The sequence below is a fragment of the Phasianus colchicus genome, chromosome 39, assembly GCF_987193195.1.
Source record: "Phasianus colchicus chromosome 39, bPhaCol1.hap1.1, whole genome shotgun sequence".
Taxonomy (NCBI): Eukaryota; Metazoa; Chordata; class Aves; order Galliformes; family Phasianidae; genus Phasianus; species Phasianus colchicus.
Window position 1 is genome coordinate 2,258,831 of NC_143474.1, and position 22,663 is coordinate 2,281,493.

At 61.5% G+C, this 22,663-nt stretch overlaps 3 protein-coding genes across 5 annotated transcripts; all 3 read left to right on the forward strand.

The window, feature by feature from the left end:
• Positions 1-46: 46 nt before the first annotated feature.
• Positions 47-4,236, forward strand: METTL17 (methyltransferase like 17). Of its 2 annotated transcripts, none has more exons than XM_090130162.1 (14): positions 47-211; positions 488-569; positions 771-830; positions 926-974; positions 1,384-1,465; positions 1,538-1,611; positions 1,810-1,904; positions 2,171-2,241; positions 2,706-2,813; positions 3,273-3,341; positions 3,421-3,459; positions 3,566-3,634; positions 3,771-4,042; positions 4,121-4,236. In XM_090130162.1, the coding sequence occupies exons 1-14, from the start codon at positions 149-151 to the stop codon at positions 4,230-4,232; spliced, it is 1,245 nt and encodes a 414-aa protein (XP_089986288.1). In that variant the 5' UTR covers positions 47-148; the 3' UTR covers positions 4,233-4,236. The 2 variants fall into 2 exon arrangements, with proteins under 2 accessions (XP_089986288.1, XP_089986289.1); XM_090130163.1 differs by having other exon boundaries at positions 51-211; positions 3,424-3,459.
• A 146-nt stretch (positions 4,237-4,382) lies between these two features.
• NOP10 (NOP10 ribonucleoprotein) lies at positions 4,383-5,143 on the forward strand. The gene is made up of 2 exons (XM_031609241.2): positions 4,383-4,530; positions 4,960-5,143. Exons 1-2 carry the CDS (start codon positions 4,477-4,479, stop codon positions 5,098-5,100), a joined length of 195 nt encoding a protein of 64 aa, XP_031465101.1. The 5' UTR covers positions 4,383-4,476; the 3' UTR covers positions 5,101-5,143.
• Positions 5,144-5,239: 96 nt separating this feature from the next.
• Positions 5,240-22,605, forward strand: LOC116239196 (solute carrier family 12 member 4-like). Of its 2 annotated transcripts, none has more exons than XR_016461330.1 (25): positions 5,240-5,349; positions 6,192-6,361; positions 6,453-6,529; positions 6,614-6,709; positions 7,322-7,468; positions 7,778-7,832; positions 7,922-8,052; positions 8,435-8,646; positions 9,135-9,268; positions 9,443-9,535; positions 9,620-9,718; positions 10,329-10,386; positions 11,323-11,494; positions 12,303-12,406; positions 12,507-12,605; positions 17,606-17,725; positions 17,819-17,923; positions 18,761-18,929; positions 19,521-19,716; positions 20,283-20,464; positions 20,905-21,036; positions 21,123-21,209; positions 21,323-21,382; positions 21,866-21,996; positions 22,209-22,605. XR_016461330.1 is itself a non-coding variant. In XM_090130137.1 (25 exons), the coding sequence occupies exons 2-25, from the start codon at positions 6,208-6,210 to the stop codon at positions 22,292-22,294; spliced, it is 2,937 nt and encodes a 978-aa protein (XP_089986263.1). In that variant the 5' UTR covers positions 5,240-5,349; positions 6,192-6,207; the 3' UTR covers positions 22,295-22,597. The 2 variants fall into 2 exon arrangements, 1 of the variants encoding a protein (XP_089986263.1); XM_090130137.1 differs by having other exon boundaries at positions 21,323-21,420; positions 22,209-22,597.
• The last annotated feature ends 58 nt before the right edge of the window (positions 22,606-22,663 follow it).

A 22,663-nucleotide genomic window follows, 5' to 3' on the forward strand; every position in this document is an offset into this window, starting at 1 on the left:
TCCTAAGCACCCCGAGGCGGTGATTGCGAGCAATGAATGGGAAACGCGCGGCGGAACCTTTTTCGCTCTCCTATTGGTCACCGCAGCCGTCCGTCACGCTCCATCTTTTCTGATTGGCTGAGCCGTCAGCTCCTCCTTTTCCGGCAAAATGGCGGCGCCCATGTGGGCACGGCGGTGGCTGTGGGGCGTGCGGGGCGAATGGAGACAGAAGGCAGGACGGGGGGGGTGGGGGGTCCTATGGGGTTTCTCTATGGGGTCTCTGTAGGGTCCCTACGGGTCCCTATGGGGTTTCTATGGGGTCCCTATGGGGTGCGGGGTTCTCTGGGGTTCCTTTGGGATCCCTATGGGGCTTTAAAGTGGGGTCTTTGTGCATCCCAAGCTCTTTCTATGGGGTCTGAAGGTCTGTACGGATCCCAAAGTCCTTATGGGATCCTTATGGAGTCTGTGTGGGTTTTGGGGGCCCTACGGTGTCGTTGTTCCCATACAGCATGATGGGGTTCGGCACCCCAAGGTGCTGCAGCTGCCCACAGCCTTGGGACGGGCGGCACAGAGCGTCCTACAGGAGGAAGGTATGGGGTTATGGGGGGCTATGGGGAACTGTGGGGGTCTGTGCAGAGCTATGGGGAGCTATGGGGGTCTGTGGGGTGCTATGGGGTGCTGTGGGGTCTGTGGGGCACTATGGCGTGCTATGGAGGTCTGTGAGGTGTTATGGGAGGCCATGGAGGGGCTATGGGGTGCTATAGGGCCAATCCTGCCCCCCATATCCCCAGGCTGGAGCCAGGAGCAGGCAAAGGTGCTGGGAAAGCAGCTTTGGGGTCACCGCCCCCCCGGTGAGTGACGCCATCAGTTGTGACATCATAGGGCAGGTTGGGGGGGCAGTGATGTCATCACCCCCCACCCTCCCCCCCCAACCCCAAACCCACAGAGCTTTGGGGCGCAGAGGAGGCGCAGCAGAAGCCAGGAGCCAAAGTGAGGTGAGTACGGGGTCGTTGTGGGTCTTTATGGGGTCGTTGTGGGTCCCTGTGGGGTCACTGTGGGTCATTATGGGGTCCTACTGGGTCTTTATGGGGTGATTGTGGTTCTTTATGGGGTTGTTGTGGGTCTCTGTGGGGTCATTATAGGTCCTTATGAGGTCATTGTGGGGCTCTCTGTGGGGTTGATTTAGGCTCTGGGGTCTTTGGGGGTCTTTGTGGGGTCGTTATGGGTCACTGTTGGGTCACTGTGGATTCCTGTGGTGCCCCCGTGCCCCCTGCAACCCCATAACTGCTCCTATGGGGTTTTTGTAGGTCCTTATGATGTCTCTCAGTTTCTGTGGGGTCCTATGGGTCCCTATGGGGTCTCTGTGGGTCACAGTGCGCCCTGACCCTATAACTTCCCCTATAGGTACACAGCAGAACTGGCCCGTGCCTACCTGGCTGTGAGGTTGGAGCGAGACCACGTGGCTGTGGGGCGAGCACTGCGTGAGGTGGGAACCTTATAGGGTCCTTATGGGGTCCCTATGGGGTCTGTATGGGGCTGACAGCATCGTGCCCCACAGATCCAGCTCCGTGTCCCCACTTTTACCCCACAAACCATGTTGGATTTCGGCTCCGGGATCGGCACTGCCTGTTGGTGAGGGAAATGGGTTTATGGGATCCCAGTAGCACCCCCACAGACCCCAATAGGACCCCACAGACCCCAATAGCACCCCATAGACCCCAATAGCACCCCTCAGATCTCAGCACCCCAAAGACCCCAATAGACACCCTTAGCACCCTCTGGGGCTGTAGGTTTTTGGGGGCCTTATAGATGCCACATCTGTACCTATAGGGCTGCCCACGAGTTGTGGGGTCACAGCTTACGTCAGTATCTGTGTGTGGGGTCATCCAGGGCCATGAGGGAGATGGGAGAGCAGCTGCGGCACGGTAATGGGGTCGGGGGGGGTTATGGGGTCAGAGGGGTCATTTGGGGGTCAAGGGGTGGTTATGGGGTGAAGGGGGGATAATGGGGTTAGGGGTAAGGGGATCAATGGGAGTAATGGGGCCAGGGGAGTAATGGGGTCAGGAGGATCCAATGGGGGTAACGGGGTTGGAGGGAAAATGGGGTCAGGGGGTGGTAGTGGGGTCAATGGGGATAATGGAGGGCAATGGAAGGGGGCGTGGCCTCACATTGGCCCCGCCCCCCACTGTAGGAGGAGCCAACTCAGGCCCCGCCCACTTCGGGCCCGTCTTTGCCCGCCCCTCCCTGCCTGCTGAGCACAAGGTACCCCATGGCCCCCAGCGACCCCAAATCCCCCCCCATTGCCCCGCATATACCCACCATTACTCCCTATGTCACCTCATTGCCCCATATCCCCCAATCGTCCCCCGTTACCCCCTATGTTCCCCCATTGCCCCCCATTAACCCACCTATCTTCCCCCATTGTCCCCCATTACCCCCCATGTCCCCCCCACTGCCCCCCATATCCCCCCATATCCCCCCATATCCCTCCATTATCCCCCAGGTCCCCCCATCTCCCTCCCCCCATATCTCCCCATTGCCCCACACCCCCATTGCCTCCCCAAATCCCCCCATACCCCCCCAGAATGTCCCCCCCCCCCGTTGCCCCCAGGTTCGCCCCTTCCACCTTGGCCACGCCCCCTTGCCAAAAGGCCACGCCCAGTTCCATGATAACCCCGCCCCCTTTCTGCTGCCCCCCCCCTCCTTCCCCATATGTCCCCCCCCAGGCTCGGTGGGATCTGGTGGTCGCCTCCTTTGCCCTGGGGGGGCTGCGGGGCCGAGAGGGACGGGAGGGGATCGTGAGGGGGCTGTGGAGGAGGAGTGAGGCCTTCATGGTAAGGGGGGGGTAATGGGGGGTGGGGGGGCAATGGGGGTATTTGGGAACCTGGGGGGGGAATGGGGGAGCAATGGAGGACGATGGAGGGACATGGGAGGCAATGGGGGGGGCAGGGGGATATGGGGGGGGATATAGGGGGAGATTGGGGGGATGTGGATGGTAATGAGGGGTATGGGGGAGATTGGGGGGGATTTGGGGGGATATGGGAAGCAATGGGGTGGACGTGGGGAAATGGGGTGGATATAGGGGGTAATGGGGGGACAGTGGGGGCAATGGAAGAGTCTGGGTGGGAATAGGGGGATATGGGAGGGCAATGGGGGGACATGGGGGGGAGTGAAGGGGTTTGGGGGCAATGGGGGGCAATGGGGGATAATGGGGGGATGTTGGGCCCATGGAGGTCCCCGTGGGGGGGTTGTGGGGTCAATGGGGGCCATTTTTTGGGGGGGGGGGTGCACAGGTGCTGGTGGAGCCCGGGACGCGCAGCGGGCACAGATTGCTGATGGAGGCCAGGGATGAGCTGCTGCAGGTGGGTGAGGTCAGCGATGATGACGTCACAACCGCCGTGACGTCATCGATGACATCATGAGCACCTTTTCCTTCCCCAGCAGGGCCCTGATAGGAACGATGTGGAGATTTTTGCCCCTGTGAGTCGCCCCCCCCCATCCCCCATGTCCTGCTGTTCCCCCACATCCCATCTGTGGCACTCATTGCCCCCCCTCCCTTGTGTGTCCCCCCCAACCCCCCCAACAGTGCCCCCATCGCCAGCCCTGCCCCCGCCTGCAACACAACAAGATCTGCTCCTTCGCCCAGCGCTTTGGGGTGAGCAGCTGAATGGGGTCCCAGACCCAGAATTGGGGGGGTGGGGGGGACGGGACCCCCATAATTAAATGGGGGTGGGGGGTGTTTGGGGGTCAATGTGATCTCACAGCCCCCCCGCCTCTGTATTCACCCCCAGCCCCCACCCAGCCATGAGCGTGAGCTGGTTTCCTTCCTGATCGCCCGGAGGGTGGGAAACCCAGCAGCTGTGACGTCACCGGAAGTGGCCGCCATGACGTCACAGGGGGAAGCGATGACGTCACAGGAGGAAGCGATGACATCAGCACCAGAGGGGGGATGGGCGAGGGTGACGGCCCCCGTGCGTCCCCGCCCTCGGCACGTCCCGCTGTCTTTGTGCTGTCCCGACGGGGTCTTGAGGAGGGTGACGGTGACGGCAGCGCGACACGGACGGTATGACGCTGTGACGTCACGCTGTGACGTCATCATTAGCAGCCAGACATCGGCAGATCCATTAATTGATCCCTGCAGGATGCTGTACCGCCAGGCACGCACCAGCCGCTGGGGGGACCTCCTGCCATTCCCTGATGGCGTTGGGAGTGACGTCACGCCCACCGACGCAATAAAAAGCGGTGATAAGTAGCGGTGTGACGTCATCTTTGTTCGCCGGTTGGCAGAAACTACAATTCCCAGCGGCCCGTGCGCCGCGCATGCGCGGTTACTGAAAGTCCGCAGGCCCCTGAGGCCACGCCCCCTACTTGCGTGCGTAGCGACGCCTTTTCACTTCCGGTGCAGCTGCCGTAGGCGCGCCTGTTAAAAAACCACGCCCCCCACACGTGCGTGCGTAGCGACGCCCCTTCACTTCCGGTGCAGCCTCCGCAGCCGCCATGTTTCTGCAGTGCTACAGCGATGAGCGCGGGCAGCGCGTTTACACGTTGAAGGTAATCCGGGGGGGGGGGATTTTGAGGATAAATTGGAAATGGGGGGGATTTAGTGCGATATGGAGGGGGGGGCGCGGAATCTGAGTTTGGAAGGGGGGATTGGCGGCGTTAATGGGGAGGTGAGAGGGTTTGGGGGGGGGGGGTTGGGAGGCTTCAGGGTCGGGGGTGGGAAATAGGGGGATTTGGGGGGAATTTGTAAGGATTTGAGCGAGTTGGGGCGGCGCGAGGGGAACTGGGGGGGGCTTGGGGCGGGCTGAAGGCATGGCGGGGCCGTGAGGGGGGGTCGCGCGGGGCATTGCGCGTGTCGGAGCGGTTCGCGGGGCGGCCGGATGGATTTGAAAGCATTTTGGAGCCACCCGAGGCGATTTTCAAGGGTTGATGTGGTTGCGGGACCCCCCCTCACCTCCCCCCCCCCATATCCACACACAGAAGCTGAGCCCTGCCGGCCTGCCCACCAGCTCGGCCCACCCGGCCCGTTTCTCCCCCGACGATCGCTTCTCCCGGCACCGTTTGGCCCTCAAACGCCGTTTCGGGATCCTCCCAACCCAACGTCCGCGACCGCTGCTTTGAAAACCGGCCGCCATTTTAAATAAACGCTTCTTTATTCCCTTTTCTCCATTTTCAAACCACGTGGTGTGCGGCTGCGGGCGGGACTTCCGGTCTCTTAGCCACGCCCCCTGCGGCTCTCCCTGCCGCATTGTGGGCGGGACTTCCGGTCTCTTAGGCACGCCCTTTCTGCTTCCCCTCCCCCCCCCCAGCCTTATAAGGTGGCGGCGGTGGGAAAACGGGGAGTTAAAATCGTCGGGTTTGGACCCAAAAGTGAGGCTAGTGTGATCGCGGGGCTTTAAGAAGGGGGGTTTGGAGGCTGGTTTGGGGTTCTGGATGCGGTTTGGGGGGGGATAAAAGCAAAGGGAGGGGGGCGGGAGGCGATGCTGGGGGTTTTGAGCCAAAATGTGGGGTTTTAAACCGAAAATGGTGGGGTGGCGAGGCTCTGAAGGGGTGCGCGGGTTCGTGGGCAGTGGGAGCGGCGCGGGGTGGACCCAAAATGCGGGGCTTTGGCCCCAAAATGCTGCTTGCTGAGCTGCTGGGAGGGGCAGTGAGTGGAGCAGCCCCCAAAGATGCTTTTTTTACCTTCAGAGTGGGGCTCTACCTCCAAACGAGCCTTTTTTTTTTTGCCCCAGCCTTTTGGTTTGCCCCGAGAATTGGGTTCTCTTTTCTCCCAAATCGCTGGGGTTTTGTTTTCCTTTAAAATGTGGGTGTTTTTCCTCCCAGCTCAGAATGGGAGATTTGAGGGGAAAATTGCCCGTTTTGGCTCCAAACAAATGCAAATTTCTGCTTATTTCTGAACTGAAGTGACCCTTTCCCCTTAAAGTGAGCACTTTTTCCCGTAAGATCACAGATCTTTTCCTCAAAACTCTGTTTTCTTTCCCTTTACGATCCCCTAGAATTACCATTTTCTCCTTCAGGATTTGCGACTTTCCCTGAAAATTGGGTGTTTTGGCCCCCCCTCCTTACTCTTTTGGGGACTTTTTTCACGCTCCATTTGTGCCCATTCTCCCCCTTACCCTTTTGAGGACCTTTTTCGCACTCCCTTCGGGCCTTGTTTCCCCTCACCCTTTGAACCCTTTTCCCCTCACCCTTGGCACCCTTTCACCCCCCAGCCCCCCCACCCCCCATATGGCGGCGGTGCGTTTCGTTGTCACACCGAGCCGCGGGGCCGACTTATCCGAGTCCAGCCCGGAGCCGCCGTCCGCTTCCAGTTCCCGCCCGCCGCCATCGGACAGCAGCCCGAGTGCCAGCGAGACGTCGGCGGCGGCGGCGGCACCGCGCGGTGAGCGCCCCCTTGCGGCGGGAGGTCTATAGGGCTGTGTGTTGGTAATGGGGGGGGCGGTGGGCGTGGCTTCGCTCACCGCTCCCCTCAGGCCCCGCCCCTCCACGCCCAAGCCCCGCCCCCTCCGCTGGCCCCGCCCCCTGCGACCGCAACTTGGCTCTATTCGAGGTGAGACCCCCCGGCCGCCCCCCCCAGCCCCCGAATTGTCCCCAAATGGCCTCAAAACGACCCCCCCCCCCCGTACCCCCATAGGATGAATTGGCCACCCGGCCCCGCGTGCCCGCCCTGCTGCGTCGCATCGCTGCGTACAGCAGCCTCAGCCCTGGCAGTGAGGACGGGCAGCCCCCGGTGAGGGGCTTTGGGGGGGGTTTGGGGGGGTCCCAAGGGGTCCCCTGTCCTCCAATGGGCCCCCAGGTGTGCTGGGGGGGTCCCCAGGGGTCTGTGGGGTTCCTTGGGGTCCTCAGTTGTCCTCAATGTGGTCCCTAAGGGCTTTTTGGGGGGGGGTTCCCAGTGATCCCTATGCACAAACATTGGGGGTGGTGCCAAAGGTGCTCTGGGGGTCCCCAAGGATCCAGGGGGGTTCCAAAGGGGCTGAAGGGGGGGTCCCAAAGGGTCCCAGGTCCTCCAATGGGTCCCCAAGTGCGGTGAGGGGGTGCCTTGGGGTCCTCAGTTGTCCTCAGTGGGGTCCAAGGGCTCCCTAAGGGGTCCCAAATGACTCTGGGGGTCCCCGAGGATCCAGGGGGGCTCAAAGGTCCTTGGGGGGCGGGTGTTTGTGGGAGGGTCCCCAGGGGTCTGTGGGGTGCCTTGGGGTCCTCAGTTGTGCTCAGTGGGGTCCCTATGGGGTCCCAAAGGTTCCCAAAGGGTTCTCAAGGGATCCTACAGGACATTGAGGAGGGGGGGGGGGTGTCTCCTATTATGGGGATCCTGGACCCCCCCTTTTTCCTGATTGGCTGTTGGCAGCGCCGGGCTTTGGGGACGCTGCGGGGGGTCGCAGCCCCCTCCCTGCAGACCCTGCTGGGGTTGCTGCTGGTGCTGAGGCTGCCGTGGCTGGTGGGAGCCGGGGGGGTCCTGCAGGCCTGCATCGTTGGGGTGCTGATGGGAGCCTGTGTGAGTTGGGGGGGGCTGTGGGGTTTTGGGGGGAGGAGGGATAGGGGTCGTGGGGGGGAGGGGGGATAGGGGTTGTTAGGGGTGTTTGGGGGGTCGTGGGGGGGGGTGTCGTGTGGGGGGGTTAAGGGGTATTAGGGGAGGGCTTAGGGGCCATGCAGGGGGGCTGTAGGGTCATTGGGGGGGGCTGTAGGGTCATGGGAGGGGGTGAGGGGTAAATAACGGGCGTCATTGGGGGGGGGGTGAGGGGTCAAAAGGGGGTCAAAGGTCAAGGGTCAAAGGGACGGGGTGAGGGGTCTGTGTGCCCCCCAGGCTGTGCTGACCGCGCTGTCCCTGAGCGCCGTGGCCTCCAATGATGTCGTGCCTGGTGAGAGCGCATCACGGGGATTTGGGGGGGGGGGCCACACTCATTGGGGTTCCCTATGGGGCTGATGGGGGGGTGATGCCTCCCTACAGGGGGGGGACCCCTGGCAGTGCTGTGGGGGGCTCTGGGACCCGAGGCCGGAGCAGCTGTGGGGCTTTGTGCCTTCCTGGGGGCTGCGTTCACCGCTGCTGCTGCTGCGCTGGGGGCGGCCGAGCTGCTAACGGTGAGCGCTGTGCCTTTAAGGGGCGGGGCCGGGAGGGAAGGGGGCGGGGTCAGTGGAGAGGTGGGCGGGGCTTTTGGAGGAGTGGGCGGGGTCTTGACAGATGGGGAGGGGCTCTTGGGACGGCCATCTTGTGGGCGTGGCCATTGGGGGTGGCCATCTTGGGGTCATGGCCTATCATGTGGGCAGCCATCTTGTGGGCGTGGCCATCTTGTGGAGGCCATCTTGTGGGCGTGGTCTCATGTGGACACCTACCTTGTGGGCATGGCCATCAGTGGGGGCGGCCATCTTGTGGGTGTGGCCATCAGCGATGGCAGCCATCTTGTGGGCGTGGCCATCACCTGGTGGGCGTGGCTCCATCTCATCCCCCTCCCCTCCCCCCCAGCTGTATGTCCTGCCCCCGGCGGCCATCTTACCTCTCTCCTTGCTGAACCTGGGCCGCAGTTACGGCTCGGCCCTGCTGGCCCTGCTGGGATTCGGGGCCGCAGCCCCACACGGGACCCGGCTGGCCCCATTGGGACCCATCGGGATGGGGCTGGTCCTGCTGGCCCTGCAGGTCGGGGCCATGAGAGCGGCGCTGCCCGGAGCGTGGCACGGGTAATGAGATGCTAATGTTATGCTAATGAGATGCGATTTGTCTCTCCATAGCCCCCCATCCTACGGGACCCCCCTAAGGATCCTCAGTTCCCCCATAGGACCCCAATATCACCCTATAAAACCCCCATATCATCCCATAGGGCCCCCATAGGACCCCATAGCCCCCAGAATCGCCCCATAGGACTCTCATAGGGACCCCCCTGCCCCACAGCACCCCCCTTAACCCTTCATAGAACCCCCATATCACCCCATAGGACCCAATACCACGTAATAGTGCCTCCAATGTCACCCCATAGGACTCCGAGATCACCCCAATATCACCCCATAGGGTACAATGCCACCCCATAGAGCCCCCATATCACCCCATAGGAACCTCAGTATCACCCCTGTATCACACTGCTGGGATTCTCCCATTCCCTGATGCACTCATGAAGCCCCGCCTTGCTTTAATTACTAATTATTAATGAATGTTTTTCCCCCTTCTCCAGGCTCTGTCTGCCCCTCCCCAATTCCCCCCCCGCCCCACTGCAGCCCTGCCCGCCCCGCAACTCCAACAGCAGCTCCAGGGACCCCGAAACCCCCCGGCCGGCCGTCCCAGGGCCCAACACCCACCTGCTGGCCCGTGAGTCACTGGGGGCACTGAGCCCAGAACCCCATAACAACCCCATAAATGCCCTATAACAGCCCCATAAACACCCTATAACAACCCCACAACAGCCCCATAACGACCCCATAATAATCCTATAAGGACCCCATTACCTGAGAACGACCCCATAACCTCTCTGTCCCCCCATAGGCAACTTATGGCCCCCAGAGCCCTCATGGGACACTGGGGAGGGCAGTGCCAGCTTTGGGCTGCTGCTGGGTCTAAGCCTGCCTACAGCCTGCGGTGAGCAATGGGGGGATATGGGGGAGAAACGGGGGGACTTTGTGGGGTGGGGGTGACGCTGTGTGCCCCCCCGTTCCCCCATAGGGGTGCTGTGGGGCTGCAGCCATGCAGCAGAGCTGAGGGACGCCGCCCATTCGGTGCCTGCGGGGAGCATCGGGGCTGCGGTGGGGTGTGCTGTGGGGTGTATCCGGGGGGGTCCCTAAATTGGGGGGGGGGGGGGGAGGTGATGGGGTTGATAGGGAGGGGGATGAAATGGGGGATGGGGTCTGTGGTCAGGGGTTGAGAAGGGGGGGCCTTAAAAGGGTGGCGGGGGGGGAAATGGGGGGGGAGCCTTAAATGGGGAGGGGGCTTAAATGGGGGGGGGGGGCCTGAAAATGAGGGGGAGATTGAGGTGGGGGGGCTTTAAATGGGGGGGGGGGGCGTAAATGTGGGGGGAGTGTGAGGTGGGGGGACTGGAAATAAGGGTGGACCCGGAAGTGGAGGGGGACCTTAAAGGTGGGGGACCCGGAAATGAGGTGGGAGTGGGAGGCGGAGGGGATCATAAAGGTGGGGACATCCGGAAGTGGAGGGGGGGACCTTAAATGTGGGCGGACCTTAAATGTGGGGGCAGTGTGAGGTGAGGGGACCGGAAATGGTGGTGGACCTGGAAGTGGAGGGGGGGTACTGGGGGTCTTGGGGGGCATTTTGGGGTTTTTTGGGGTGATTTTGGGGTTTGGGGGGGTTTTGGGGGTGATTTGGGTTTTTTGGGGGGTGGTTTTGGGGTGTTCCGGGCTCGTTTTCCTTAACAGCACAGATCTGAGCTCAGCACTGCTCTTGGGGGCCTCTGTGGAGGGGCAGCTGCTGCGGGACAAGTGAGAGACCCCATAGAATCCCAGAGACACCCCATAACAGCCCCATAACCACCCCATAGAGCCCCATAACTCCCCATAGAGCCCCACGTCCCACCCCATAACCACCCTATAGAGCCCCATAACCACCCATAGAGCCTCATATCCCACTCCATAACCCCCCATGGAGCCCCACATCCCACCCCATAACCACCCCATAGAGCCCCACAACCCCCATAGAGCCCCACATCCCACCTCCACAACCCCATAGAGCCCCATAACAACCCCACAGGGCCCCACAACCCCCCATAGAGCCCCACATCCTACCCCATAACCACCCCATAGAGCCCCCCATCCCACCCCATAGAGCTCCATAACCCACCCCATAACAACCCTATACATGGAGCCCCATAGAGCCCCATAACAGCCCCACATCGCACCCCACAACCCCATAGAGCCCCTAAACAACCCCATAAGGCCCCACAACCCCCCATAGAGCCCCATATCCTACCCCATAACCACCCCATAGAGCCCCACATCCCACCCCATAGAGCTCCATAACCCACCCCATAACAACCCTATACATGGAGCCCCATAGAGCCCCATCACAGCCCCATAACCACCCCATAGAGCCCCATAACAGCCCCACATCGCACCCCACAACCCCATAGAGCCCCATAACAACCCCATAGGGCCCCACAACCCCCCATAGAGCCCCACATCCTACCCCATAACCACCCCATAGAGCCCCCCATCCCACCCTATAGAGCTCCATAACCCACCCCATAACAACCCTATACATGGAGCCCCATAGAGCCCCATCACAGCCCCATAACCACCCCATAGAGCCCCATAACAGCCCCACATCGCACCCCACAACCCCATAGAGCCCCATAACCACCCTATGGAGCCCCACAGAGCCCCACAACAGCCCCTATGACCCCCCCCCCGTCCCCCCAGGTTCGGCTCCTCGCTCTCCTCGCGCCCGGTTCTCTCCTCGCTCTCGTGGCCCCATTGGTTGCCGCTGCTGGGGGCGGGGCTGGCGGCGCTGGGGGCGGGGCTGACGGCGCTGCTGGGGGCGGCGCGGCTGCTGCGGGGCCTGGCCAGGAGCAGGGCGCTGCCGCTGCCGCACGTGAGTCACCGTTACCATGGCGACCGGAAACCGTGGCGTAGGGAACCGCGGTAACCATGGCAACCATGGCGATGGGGAGCCATAGGGACACAGAGGGACCCCAGAGAGCCCCATAACTGCCCCATAGAGACACATAGGGACTCCATAAGGACCCATGAAGACCCATAGAGACCCATAGGGACCCCATAGAGACCCATAGGGACCCCATAGGGACCCATAGAGCCCCATAGAGACCCATAGGGACCCCATAGGGACCCATGAAGACCCATAGAGACCCATAGGGACCCCATAGAGACCCATAGGGACCCCATAGGGACCCATAGAGCCCCATAGAGACCCATAGGGACCCCATAGGGACCCATGAAGACCCATAGAGACCCATAGAACCCCGTAGAGATCCATAGAGACCCCATAGGGACCCATAGAGATCCATAAGGAACCCATAGGGACCCATAGAGATCCATAGGAACACATAGAGACCCCATAGGGACCCATAGGGACCCCATAGAGACCCATAGAGCCCCATAACTGCCCCATGGAGACCCCACAGGGATCCATAGAGACTCCATAGGGACCCATAACTGCCCCATAGAGATTCATAGAAACACATAGTGACCCTATAGCCACCCTATAGCCACCCCATAGAGCCCTATAGACCCCCAGAAGTGCCCCATAGAGACCCATAGGGATCCCATAGAGACCCCACAGCACCCCATAGAGCCCCGTAACTTCCCCATAGCGACCTTATAGTGACCCACAGAGCCCCATAGCGCCCCATGACCCCCCACGACCCCCCCTGACCCCACAGGCCGTGTCCTCCGCTGACCGCTGGGCTCTGCTGCCCGCCCTGCTGCTGGCAGAGCTGGGCGTCCTGCTGGGCTCCTTGGATCTGCTGGCACCCGTCCTGTCCGTGTGAGTGATGACATCACACCCCCCCCCCCCCCCCCCGATGACGTCACAGCCCCGATGACATCACGGCGATGACGTCACACACACACATTCCTCCTTACAGGTTCATCCTGACGGGTTATTTGTGCCTCAACCTCTCGTGTGCAGTGCAGGGGATGCTGCCCAGCCCGGGGTGGAGCCCGCGCTGCCGCCTCTACCACTGGTAGGGGGGTCTTATGGGGGTCTTATGGGGTCTGGGGAGTCCTTATGGGGTCCTATGGGGGTCTTATGGGGTCCGATGGGGGTCTGTTGGGGTTTTATGGGGGTCTTATGGGGTCTGGGGAGTCCCTATGGGATCCTACGGGGGTCTTATTGGATCCTACGGGGGTCTTATGGGGGTCTTATGGGGTCTGGGAAGTCCTTATGAGGTCTTATGGGATCCTAGGGGTCTTATGGGGTCTGGGGAGTCCCTATGGGAGTCCTATGGGGTCCTATGGGGTGTGGGGAGTCCCTGTGGGGCCCCTATGTGGGTCTTATGCAGGTGTTATGGGGTCTTATGTGGTCCTATGGGGGTCTGTTGGGGTTTTATGGGGTCTTATGGGCTGTGGGGAGTCCCTATGGGGTCCTACGGGGGTCTTATTGGATCCTACCGGGGTCTTATGGGGGTCTTATGGGGTCTGGGAAGTCCTTATGGGGTCTTATGGGATCCTAGGGGTCTTATGGGGTCTGGGGAGTCCCTATGGGGGTCCTATGCGGGCCTTATGGGGTCTTATGTGGTCCTATGGTGGTCTGTTGGGGTTTTATGGGGTCTTATGGGCTGTGGGGAGTCCCTATGGGGTCTTATGGGGTCTGGGGAGTCCCTATGGGGCCCTACGGGGGTCTTATGTGAACCTAGGGGTCTTATGGGGTCTGGGGAGTCCCTATGGGGGTCTTATTCGGTCCTACGTGGGGTGCGGGGAGTCCCTGTGGGGTCCCTATGGGGGTCCTATGCAGGTGTTATGGGGTCTTATGTGGTCCTATGGGGGTCTGTTGGGGTTTTATGGGGTCTTATGGGCTGTGGGGAGTCCCTATGGGGTCCTACGGGGGTCTTCTGGGATCCTATGGGGGTCTTATGGGGTCTGGGGAGTCCCTATGGGGTCCTACGGGGGTCTTATTGGATCCTACGGGGGTCTTATGGGGTCTTACGGGGTCTGGGAAGTCCTTATGAGGTCTTATGGGATCCTAGGGGTCTTATGGGGTCTGGGGAGTCCCCATGGGGGTCTTATGGGGTCCTGTGGGTGTGGGGAGTCTCTGTGGGTTCCCTATGTGGGTCTTATGCAGGTGTTATGGGGTCTTATGTGGTCCTATGGGGGTCTGTTGGGGTTTTATGGGGTCTTATGGGCTGTGGGGAGTCCCTATGGGGTCTTATGGGGTCTGGGGAGTCCCTATGGGGTCTTATGGGATCCTAGGGGTCTTATGGGGTCTGGGGAGTCCCTATGGGGGTCTTATGGGTCCTGTGGGGTGTGGGGAGTCCCTGTGGGGTCCCTATGGGGGTCCTATGCGGGTCTTATGGGGTCTTATGTGGTCCTATGGGGGTCTGTTGGGGTTTTATGGGGTCTTATGAGGTCTGGGGAGTCCCTATGGGGTCCTACGGGGGTCTTATGGGATCCTAGGGATCTTATGGGGTCCTATGTGGGGTGTGGAGAGTCCCTGTGGGGTCCCTATGGGGGTCCTATACAGGTGTTATGGGGTCTTATGTGGTCCTATGGGGGTCTGTTGGGGTTTTATGGGGTCTTATGGGCTGTGGGGAGTCCCTATGGGGTCTTATGGGGCCGGGGAGTCCCTATGGGGTCCTACGGGGGTCTTCTGGGATCCTACGGGGGTCTTATGGGGTCTGGGAAGTCCTTATGAGGCCTTATGGGATCCTAGGGGTCTTTTGGGGTCTGGGGAGTCCCTATGGGGGTCTTATGGGGTCCTATGGGGTGTGGGGAGTCCCTGTGGGGCCCCTATGGGGTTCTTACGCAGGTCTTATGGGGTCTTATGTGGTCCTATGGGGGTCTGTTGGGGTTTTATGGGGTCTTATGGGGTCTGGGGAGTCCCTATGGGGTCCTACGGGGGTCTTATTGGATCCTACGGGGGTCTTATGGGGGTCTTATGGGGTCTGGGAAGTCCTTATGGGGTCTTATGGGATCCTAGGAGTCTTATGGGGTCTGGGGAGTCCCTATGGGAGTCCTGTGGGGTCCTATGGGGTGTGGGGAGTCCCTGTGGGGTCCCTATGGGGGTCCTATGCGGGTCTTATGGGGTCTTATGTGGTCCTATGGGGATCTGTTGGGGTTTTATGGGGTCTTATGGGCTGTGGGGAGTCTCTATGGGGTCTTATGGGGTCTGGGGAGTCCCTATGGGGTCTTACGGGGGTCTTATGGGATCCTAGGGGTCTTATGGGGTCTGGGGAGTCCCTATGGGGGTCTTATGGGGTCCTATGTGGGGTGTGGAGAGTCCCTGTGGGGTCCCTATGGGGGTCCTATACAGGTGTTATGGGGTCTTATGTGGTCCTATGGGGGTCTGTTGGGGTTTTATGGGGTCTTATGGGCTGTGGGGAGTCCCTATGGGGTCTTATGGGGCCGGGGAGTCCCTATGGGGTCCTACGGGGGTCTTCTGGGATCCTACGGGGGTCTTATGGGGGTCTTATGGGGTCTGGGAAGTCCTTATGAGGCCTTATGGGATCCTAGGGGTCTTTTGGGGTCTGGGGAGTCCCTATGGGGGTCTTATGGGGTCCTATGGGGTGTGGGGAGTCCCTGTGGGGCCCCTATGGGGTTCTTACGCAGGTCTTATGGGGTCTTATGTGGTCCTATGGGGGTCTGTTGGGGTTTTATGGGGTCTTATGGGGTCTGGGGAGTCCCTATGGGGTCCTACGGGGGTCTTATTGGATCCTACGGGGGTCTTATGGGGGTCTTATGGGGTCTGGGAAGTCCTTATGGGGTCTTATGGGATCCTAGGGGTCTTATGGGGTCTGGGGAGTCCCTATGGGAGTCCTGTGGGGTCCTATGGGGTGTGGGGAGTCCCTGTGGGGTCCCTATGGGGGTCCTATGCGGGTCTTATGGGGTCTTATGTGGTCCTATGGGGATCTGTTGGGGTTTTATGGGGTCTTATGGGCTGTGGGGAGTCTCTATGGGGTCTTATGGGGTCTGGGGAGTCCCTATGGGGTCTTACGGGGGTCTTATGGGATCCTAGGGGTCTTATGGGGTCTGGGGAGTCCCTATGGGGGTCTTATGGGGTCCTATGTGGGGTGTGGAGAGTCCCTGTGGGGTCCCTATGGGGGTCTTACGCAGGTCTTATGGGGTCTTATGTGGTCCTATGGTGGTCTGTTGGGGTTTTATGGGGTCTTATGGGCTGTAGGGAGTCCCTATGGGGTCTTATGGGGTCTGGGGAGTCCCTATGGGGTCCTACGGGGGTCTTATTGGTTCCTACGGGGGTCTTATGGGGTCTTATGGGGTCTGGGAAGTCCTTATGAGGCCTTATGGGATCCTAGGGGTCCTATGGGGTCTGGGGAGTCCCCATGGGAGTCCTGTGGGGTCCTATGGGGTGTGGGGAGTCCCTGTGGGGTTTCTATGGGGGTCCTATGCGGGTCTTATGGGGTCTTATGTGGTCCTATGGGGGTCTGTTGGGGTTTTATGGGGTCTTATGGGCTGTGGGGAGTCCCTATGGGGTCTTATGGGGTCTGGGGAGTCTCTATGGGGTCATACGGGGGTCTTATGGGATCCTAGGGGTCTTATGGGGTCTGGGGAGTCCCCATGGGGGTCTTATGGGGTCCTGTGGGGTGCGGGGAGTCTCTGTGGGTTCCCTATGTGGGTCTCATGCAGGTGTTATGGGGTCTTATGTGGTCCTATGGGGGTCTGTTGGGGTTTTATGGGGTCTTATGGGCTGTGGGGAGTCCCTATGGGGGTCTTATGGGGTCTGGGGAGTCCCTATGGGGTCTTATGGGATCCTAGGGGTCTTATGGGGTCTGGGGAGTCCCTATGGGGGTCTTATGGGTCCTGTGGGGTGTGGGGAGTCCCTGTGGGGTCCCTATGGGGGTCCTATGCGGGTCTTATGGGGTCTTATGTGGTCCTATGGGGGTCTGTTGGGGTCTTATGGGCTGTGGGGAGTCCCTATGGGGTCTTATGGGGCTGGGGAGTCCCTATGGGGTCCTACGGGGGTCTTCTGGGATCCTACGGGGGTCTTATGGGGTCTGGGAAGTCCTTATGAGGCCTTATGGGATCCTAGGGGTCTTTTGGGGTCTGGGGAGTCCCTATGGGGGTCTTATGGGGTCCTATGGGGTGTGGGGAGTCCCTGTGGGGCCCCTATGGGGCTCTTACGCAGGTCTTATGGGGTCTTATGTGGTCCTATGGGGGTCTGTTGGGGTTTTATGGGGTCTTATGAGGTCTGGGGAGTCCCTATGGGGTCTTACGGGGGTCTTATGGGATCCTAGGGGTCTTATGGGGTCTGGGGAGTCCCTATGGGGGTCTTATGGGGTCCTATGTGGGGTGTGGGGAGTCCCTGTGGGGTCTCTATGGGGGTCCTATGCAGGTGTTATGGGGTCTTATGTGGTCCTATGGGGGTCTGTTGGGGTTTTATGGGGTCTTATGGGCTGTGGGGAGTCCCTATAGGGTCTTATGGGGCCGGGGAGTCCCTATGGGGTCCTACGGGGGTCTTCTGGGATCCTACGGGGGTCTTATGGGGTCTGGGAAGTCCTTATGAGGCCTTATGGGATCCTAGGGGTCTTTTGGGGTCTGGGGAGTCCCTATGGGGGTCTTATGGGGTCCTATGGGGTGTGGGGAGTCCCTGTGGGGCCCCTATGCGGGTCCTATGCAGGTGTTATGGGGTCTTATGTGGTCCTATGGGGGTCTGTTGGGGTTTTATGGGGTCTTATGGGCTGTGGGGAGTCCCTATGGGGTCCTATGGGGGTCTTATGGGGTCTGGGGAGTCCTTACGGGGGGTCTTATGGGGTCCTATGGGGTCTGGGGAGTCCCTATGGGGGTCCTGTGGGGTCCCTATGGGGGTCTTATGGAGCCTGGGGGTTGCTGTGGTGTCAGGGATTCTATGGGGGTTTTATGGAGTCTCTATGGGGTCCTATGGGGGTCCTATGGGATCTGGGGGGTCCTATGGGGTCTGGGGGGCTCCTATGGGGGTCCGAGTGTCTATGGGGCTGCGATGGGGTCCGGGGGTCGCAGTGGGGTGAGGCCGCTCCCATCCCATCCCGCACAGGGCGCTGTCGCTGGCCGGCTCCCTGCTGTGCCTGGCGCTGCTGTTCCTCACCTGCTGGTTCTACGCCCTGCCGGCGCTCTGCATGGCGGCCATGCTCTACAAATACGTGGAGTATTGCGGGTCCGACCCCAAACCCCAACCCTAAATACGACCCCCCCCCCCCGGCCCCATATCCGGCCCCATTAAGCCCCTTCTTTGCTCCCCATCCCGCAGCGCTGCCTCTGAGTGGGGCGAGGGGCTGCGGGGGCTGCAGCTCAGCGCTGCCCGCATTGCGCTGCTGAGCCTGGAGGAGGGGCCGGAACCTACAAACAGCTGGAGGTCAGCGGCCCCATAGAGACCCCATAGGCACCTATAGAGACCCCACAGCCCCATAGAGACCCCATAGCCACCCTATAGAGCCTCATAGTCCCATAGAGAACCCAACACCATCCCCAATGCCCCCAGCACCCCACTGATGCGCCCAATACCTCATTGATGCCCCACTGACGCCCCCCTGCCCCATTCGTGCCCCGTTGATACCCCCAATGTCCCCCCTGCCCCATTGCTGCCCCATTACTGCCCCCATTGCCCGCCCCACCCCATTGCTGCCCCACTGATGCCCCCAGAGCCCCCCCTGCCCCACTGATGCCCTCAGCACCCCACTGCTGCCCCATTACTGCCCCATTACTGCCCCCATTGCCCGCCCCACCCCATTGCTGCCCCATTACTGCCCCCATTGCCCGCCCCACCCCATTGCTGCCCCATTACTGCCCCCATTGCCCGCCCCACCCCATTGCTGCCCCATTGATGCCCCCAGACCCCCCCTGCCCCACTGATGCCCTCAGCACCCCACTGCTGGCCCATTGATGCCCCATTGATGCCCCCTGTCCCTTTACTGCCCCCATTGCCTCCCCTGCCCCATTGATGCCCCCAGTGCCCCCCCTGCCCCACTGACGCCCTCAGCACCCCACTGCTGGCCCATTGATGACCCAGTGATGCCCCCTGTCCCTTTGCTGCCCCCATTGCCTTCCCTGCCCCATTGATGCCCTCGGCACCCCACTGCTGCCCCACTGATGCCCCCCCTGCCCCATTGCTGCCCCCAATGCCCCCCCTGCCCCATTGCTGCCCCCATTGCCCCCCCCCCCCACCCCACTGCCGCCCCATTGCTGCCCGCAGGCCGCAGCTGCTGGTGCTGCTGAAGCTGGACTCGGAGCTGCGCGTGTCGCAGCCGCAGCTGCTGGCTCTGGCCGCTCAGCTGAAGGCCGGCCGGGGGCTGCTGGTGGCTGCAGCCGTGCTGCAGGGCAACGCGGGGACCGGGCAGGGGGAGGCCAGGGCGGCCGAGCAGGTGGGGGGCTGGGGGGGGAGACTGGGGTCTACTGGGGGATATGGGGGGGATATGGGCGGAGATGGGATGGGAAAATGGGGGCTGGGGGTCCTATGGGGGGAGATGGGGGATATGGGGTGATATTGAGGGGAGATGGGGGGGAAATGGGGGCTGGGGGGGGGTCCTTTGTGGGGAGATGGAGGAATAGAGGAGTTCTATGGGGTGATATTGGGGGCTATGGGGGGAAATGGAGGTCTGGGGGGTTTCTATGGGGAGAGATGGGAATATGGGGGGGGCTATGGGGTGATATTGAGGGGAGATGGGGGGGAAATGGGGGCTGGGGAGGTCCTTTGGAGATGGGGGGATACTGGGGGGAGATGGGGGCTGAGGGGGTCCTGTGGGAGGAGATGGGGGGATATTGGGGTCCTATGGGGTGATATTGGGGGCTATGGGGGGTCCTGTGAGGGGAGATTGGGGGATATGGGGGGGATATGGGGTCCTGCGGGGGGAGATGGGGGCTGGGGGGAGATTGGGGGCATCCCCCCACATCCCCCCCATAGCCTCATACCGACCCGTAACCCCATAACCAACCCCCCCCCCCCCCCCCCCCAGTCTCTCCGCTCCGCCCTGGCTTCGCTCGGCGCCCGCGGTTTCGTCCACGTTTCCGTGGCTCCCCGGGAGCGGGAGGCGCTGGCGGTGTTGGTTCAGGGCTGCCGCCTGGGGGCGCTGCGACCCAACTGCGTGCTGCTGGGGTGGCCGAGGGGGGCGGCGCTCAGGGAGGATCCGGCGGCGGCCACAGAGTTTGTGGGTACGGGGGGGGGTATTGGGGTCGCTATGGGGGGTATTGGGGTCTTATGGGGGTTGTGGGGGGTGCTATGGAGGGATATTGGGATCCTATGGGAGATATGGGGGTTCTCTGGGGAGTATGGGGATCCTATGGGGGGTCCTAAGAGGCATATTGGGGTCCTATGGGAGATATGGGGAGCCTATGGGGGATCCTATGGGGTCCTATGGGGAGGATATTGGGTTCCTATGGGGGATATGGGGGTCCTGTGGGGCGTATGGGGGTCCTATGGGGGATCCTAAGGGGGATATTGGAATCCTATGGGAGATATGGGGAGCCTATGGGGGATATGGGGGATCCTATGGGGGTGATATTGGGTTCCTATGGGGGATATGAGGGCAGATTGGAGTCCTATGGGGGACATGGGGTGCCTATGGGGGGAGATTGGGGTCCTATGGAGGAATACAGGGGGATATTGGGATCTTACGGGGTTACGGGGATCCTGTGGGGTGATACTGGGGGGGGTATGGGGTTATGAGATATGGGGTTATGGGGCCCAGAGCCCCGACCCCATAACTTCCCCTTTCCAGAGCTGCTGAGGGCTGCGGGGTCCAACGGCCGCGGGTTGCTGGTGGCCAAAGGGCTGATCATGGGGCCGTCTATAGGGCCGTCTTTGGGGTCAGGGCCATCGGGGCCCCCCCTGGACGTGTGGTGGGTGGTGGGCGATGGGCGCCTGCTGACCCTATTGCCCCTCCTGCTGCGCCAACACCCGGTATGTGGGGTCTTGTGGGGCCCTATGGGGGTCCTATGGGGTCCCTATGGGGGTCTTATGGGGTGCTTGGGGGGTCTTATGGGGTCTTATAGAGTCTTATGGTGTCCTATGGGGTCCTGGGGGATCCTATGAGGTCTTATGGGGTCTTACAAGGTCCTGGGGGGGTCTAATAGCCTCTTATGGGGTTGGGGGGTCTTACGGGGTCCTATGAGGTCTGGGGGGTCCTATGGGGGCCTGGGGGGACCTGTGGGGTCCCTATGGGGTCTGGGAGGTCCTATGGGGTCAGGTTGGGGGCTGTGGGGTGCTCCCTGTGTGCTCCCCCCTATGGGGCGGTTTCTATGGGGCCGGGACGTTTATGGGGTTTCCCCCCTGTTATTATGGGATGTCTCCGGGCCGTTACTACGGGCGCTGCTAATATTATGGGATGCCTCCTCGCTCAGTCGTGGCGGGGCTGCCCGGTGCGGCTGTTCACGGTGGCGCTGCTGGAGGACAACAGCGTGGCTCTGAGGCGCCTGCTGGAATCCTTCGCGCGGCGCCTTCGGCTCCCGGCCAGCACCGAGGTGGTGGAATTGGTAAGAGAAGCGCGGCAGTGACGTCATCGCCGCCCTCGTCGTGACGTCATCGCCCTCGTCGTGACGTCATCACCCCCCCCCTTCAGCACGACAGCGCCGTGTCCGCCTACACCTACGAGCGGACGCTGATGATGGAGCAGCGCTCGCAGATGCTGCGCCAGATGAGGCTCTCTGTGCGTGGCGTCGTCGTGACGTCATCAGCGCCGTGACGTCATCGTCGCGGGGGTGGGGGGTTGGGCGGGGCTTCGGCTGAGCTGTGGGGGGGGGCTGTGACGTCATTTTTCAGGCACGGCAAGGAAGCTCCGCCCCATCGCAGGCATCGCAGAGCGGCGGCGAGGAGGAGGAGGTGGGGGGGAGCGGGGCCAAAGTGATGGGACCGTGTCCGTGAGTCACAATGGGGGCACTGGGAGGGACCGGGAGGGATACTGGGGGGTACTGGGAGGAACTGGGAAGGAATGGGAGGGACTGGGAGGGGAGATGGGGACACCGGAACTGGGCTATACTGGGAGGGGAGATAGGAGGGACTGGGAGAGACTGAGAGAAGAGATGGGAGGGACTGGGAGGAATATTGGGGGGTACTGGGAGGGACTGGGATATACCGAGAGGGGAGATGGGAGGGACTGGGATATACTGGGAGGGACTGGGAGAGGAGATGGGAGGGGGACTGGGATATACTGGGGGCACTGGGAGGGACTAGAAAGGATATTGGGCCATATTGGGATATACTGGGATGAGAGATGGGAAACTGGGTGTTACTGGGAGATGCTGGGTTGGACCATACCGGTCCATACTGGTTTATACTGGTCCATACTGGTCTATACTGGTGCAGGGCCAACGTGCGCCGCATGCACGCAGCGGAGCGGCTCAATGACGCCATCGTGCGGCGATCGGCGGCATCGCGCCTCGTCCTCCTCGATCTGCCCGCACCGCCGCCGCCACCGCGGCCACGGGATGACAACTGTATCCATGGCGACCGTTACCATGGCAACAGGGACCATAGGGCTGAGGGGAGCCGGAGCCGTGGCAACCGTAGCTACGGCAACTGGGAGCGTAGGGGTGGGGGCGGCAGGACTGTATCCATGGCAACGGTAACCATGGCAACGGGAGGGGGGTAAGAAGGGGGAGGAGGAAATGAGGCCAAAAAAGGGGATTTTGGTTCCTTAACGGCACAGATGTGGAATTCCTGGAGGTGCTGACAGAGGGACTGGGACCGGTGCTGCTGGTGCGGGGGGGGGACCGCACCAGTAAGGACCAGTAAGCACCATGGGACCAGTGCTCCCAGTATGGATCCCAGTGCTCCCACTACGGCACCAGTGCTCCCAGTATGGATCCCTGTACACTGAAGGCCCTCCCAGCGCTCCCAGTACACTACCAGTGATCCCAGTATGGATCCTAGCACATTGAGGGTGCTCCCAGTATGGATCCCAGTATACTGAGGGCCCTCCTAGTACAACACCAGTGCTCCCAGTATGGCACCAGTGCTCCCACTGTGAATCCCAGTGCACCCAGAACCCCCCCCAATAAACTCTTCTCCCACCCCCGCTGCCTCCTTTGTTTGTCACAACCCCAAACCCTCCCAAATTGTCCCCAAATACCCCCCAACCCCCCCAATCCTCCTAAATCCCCC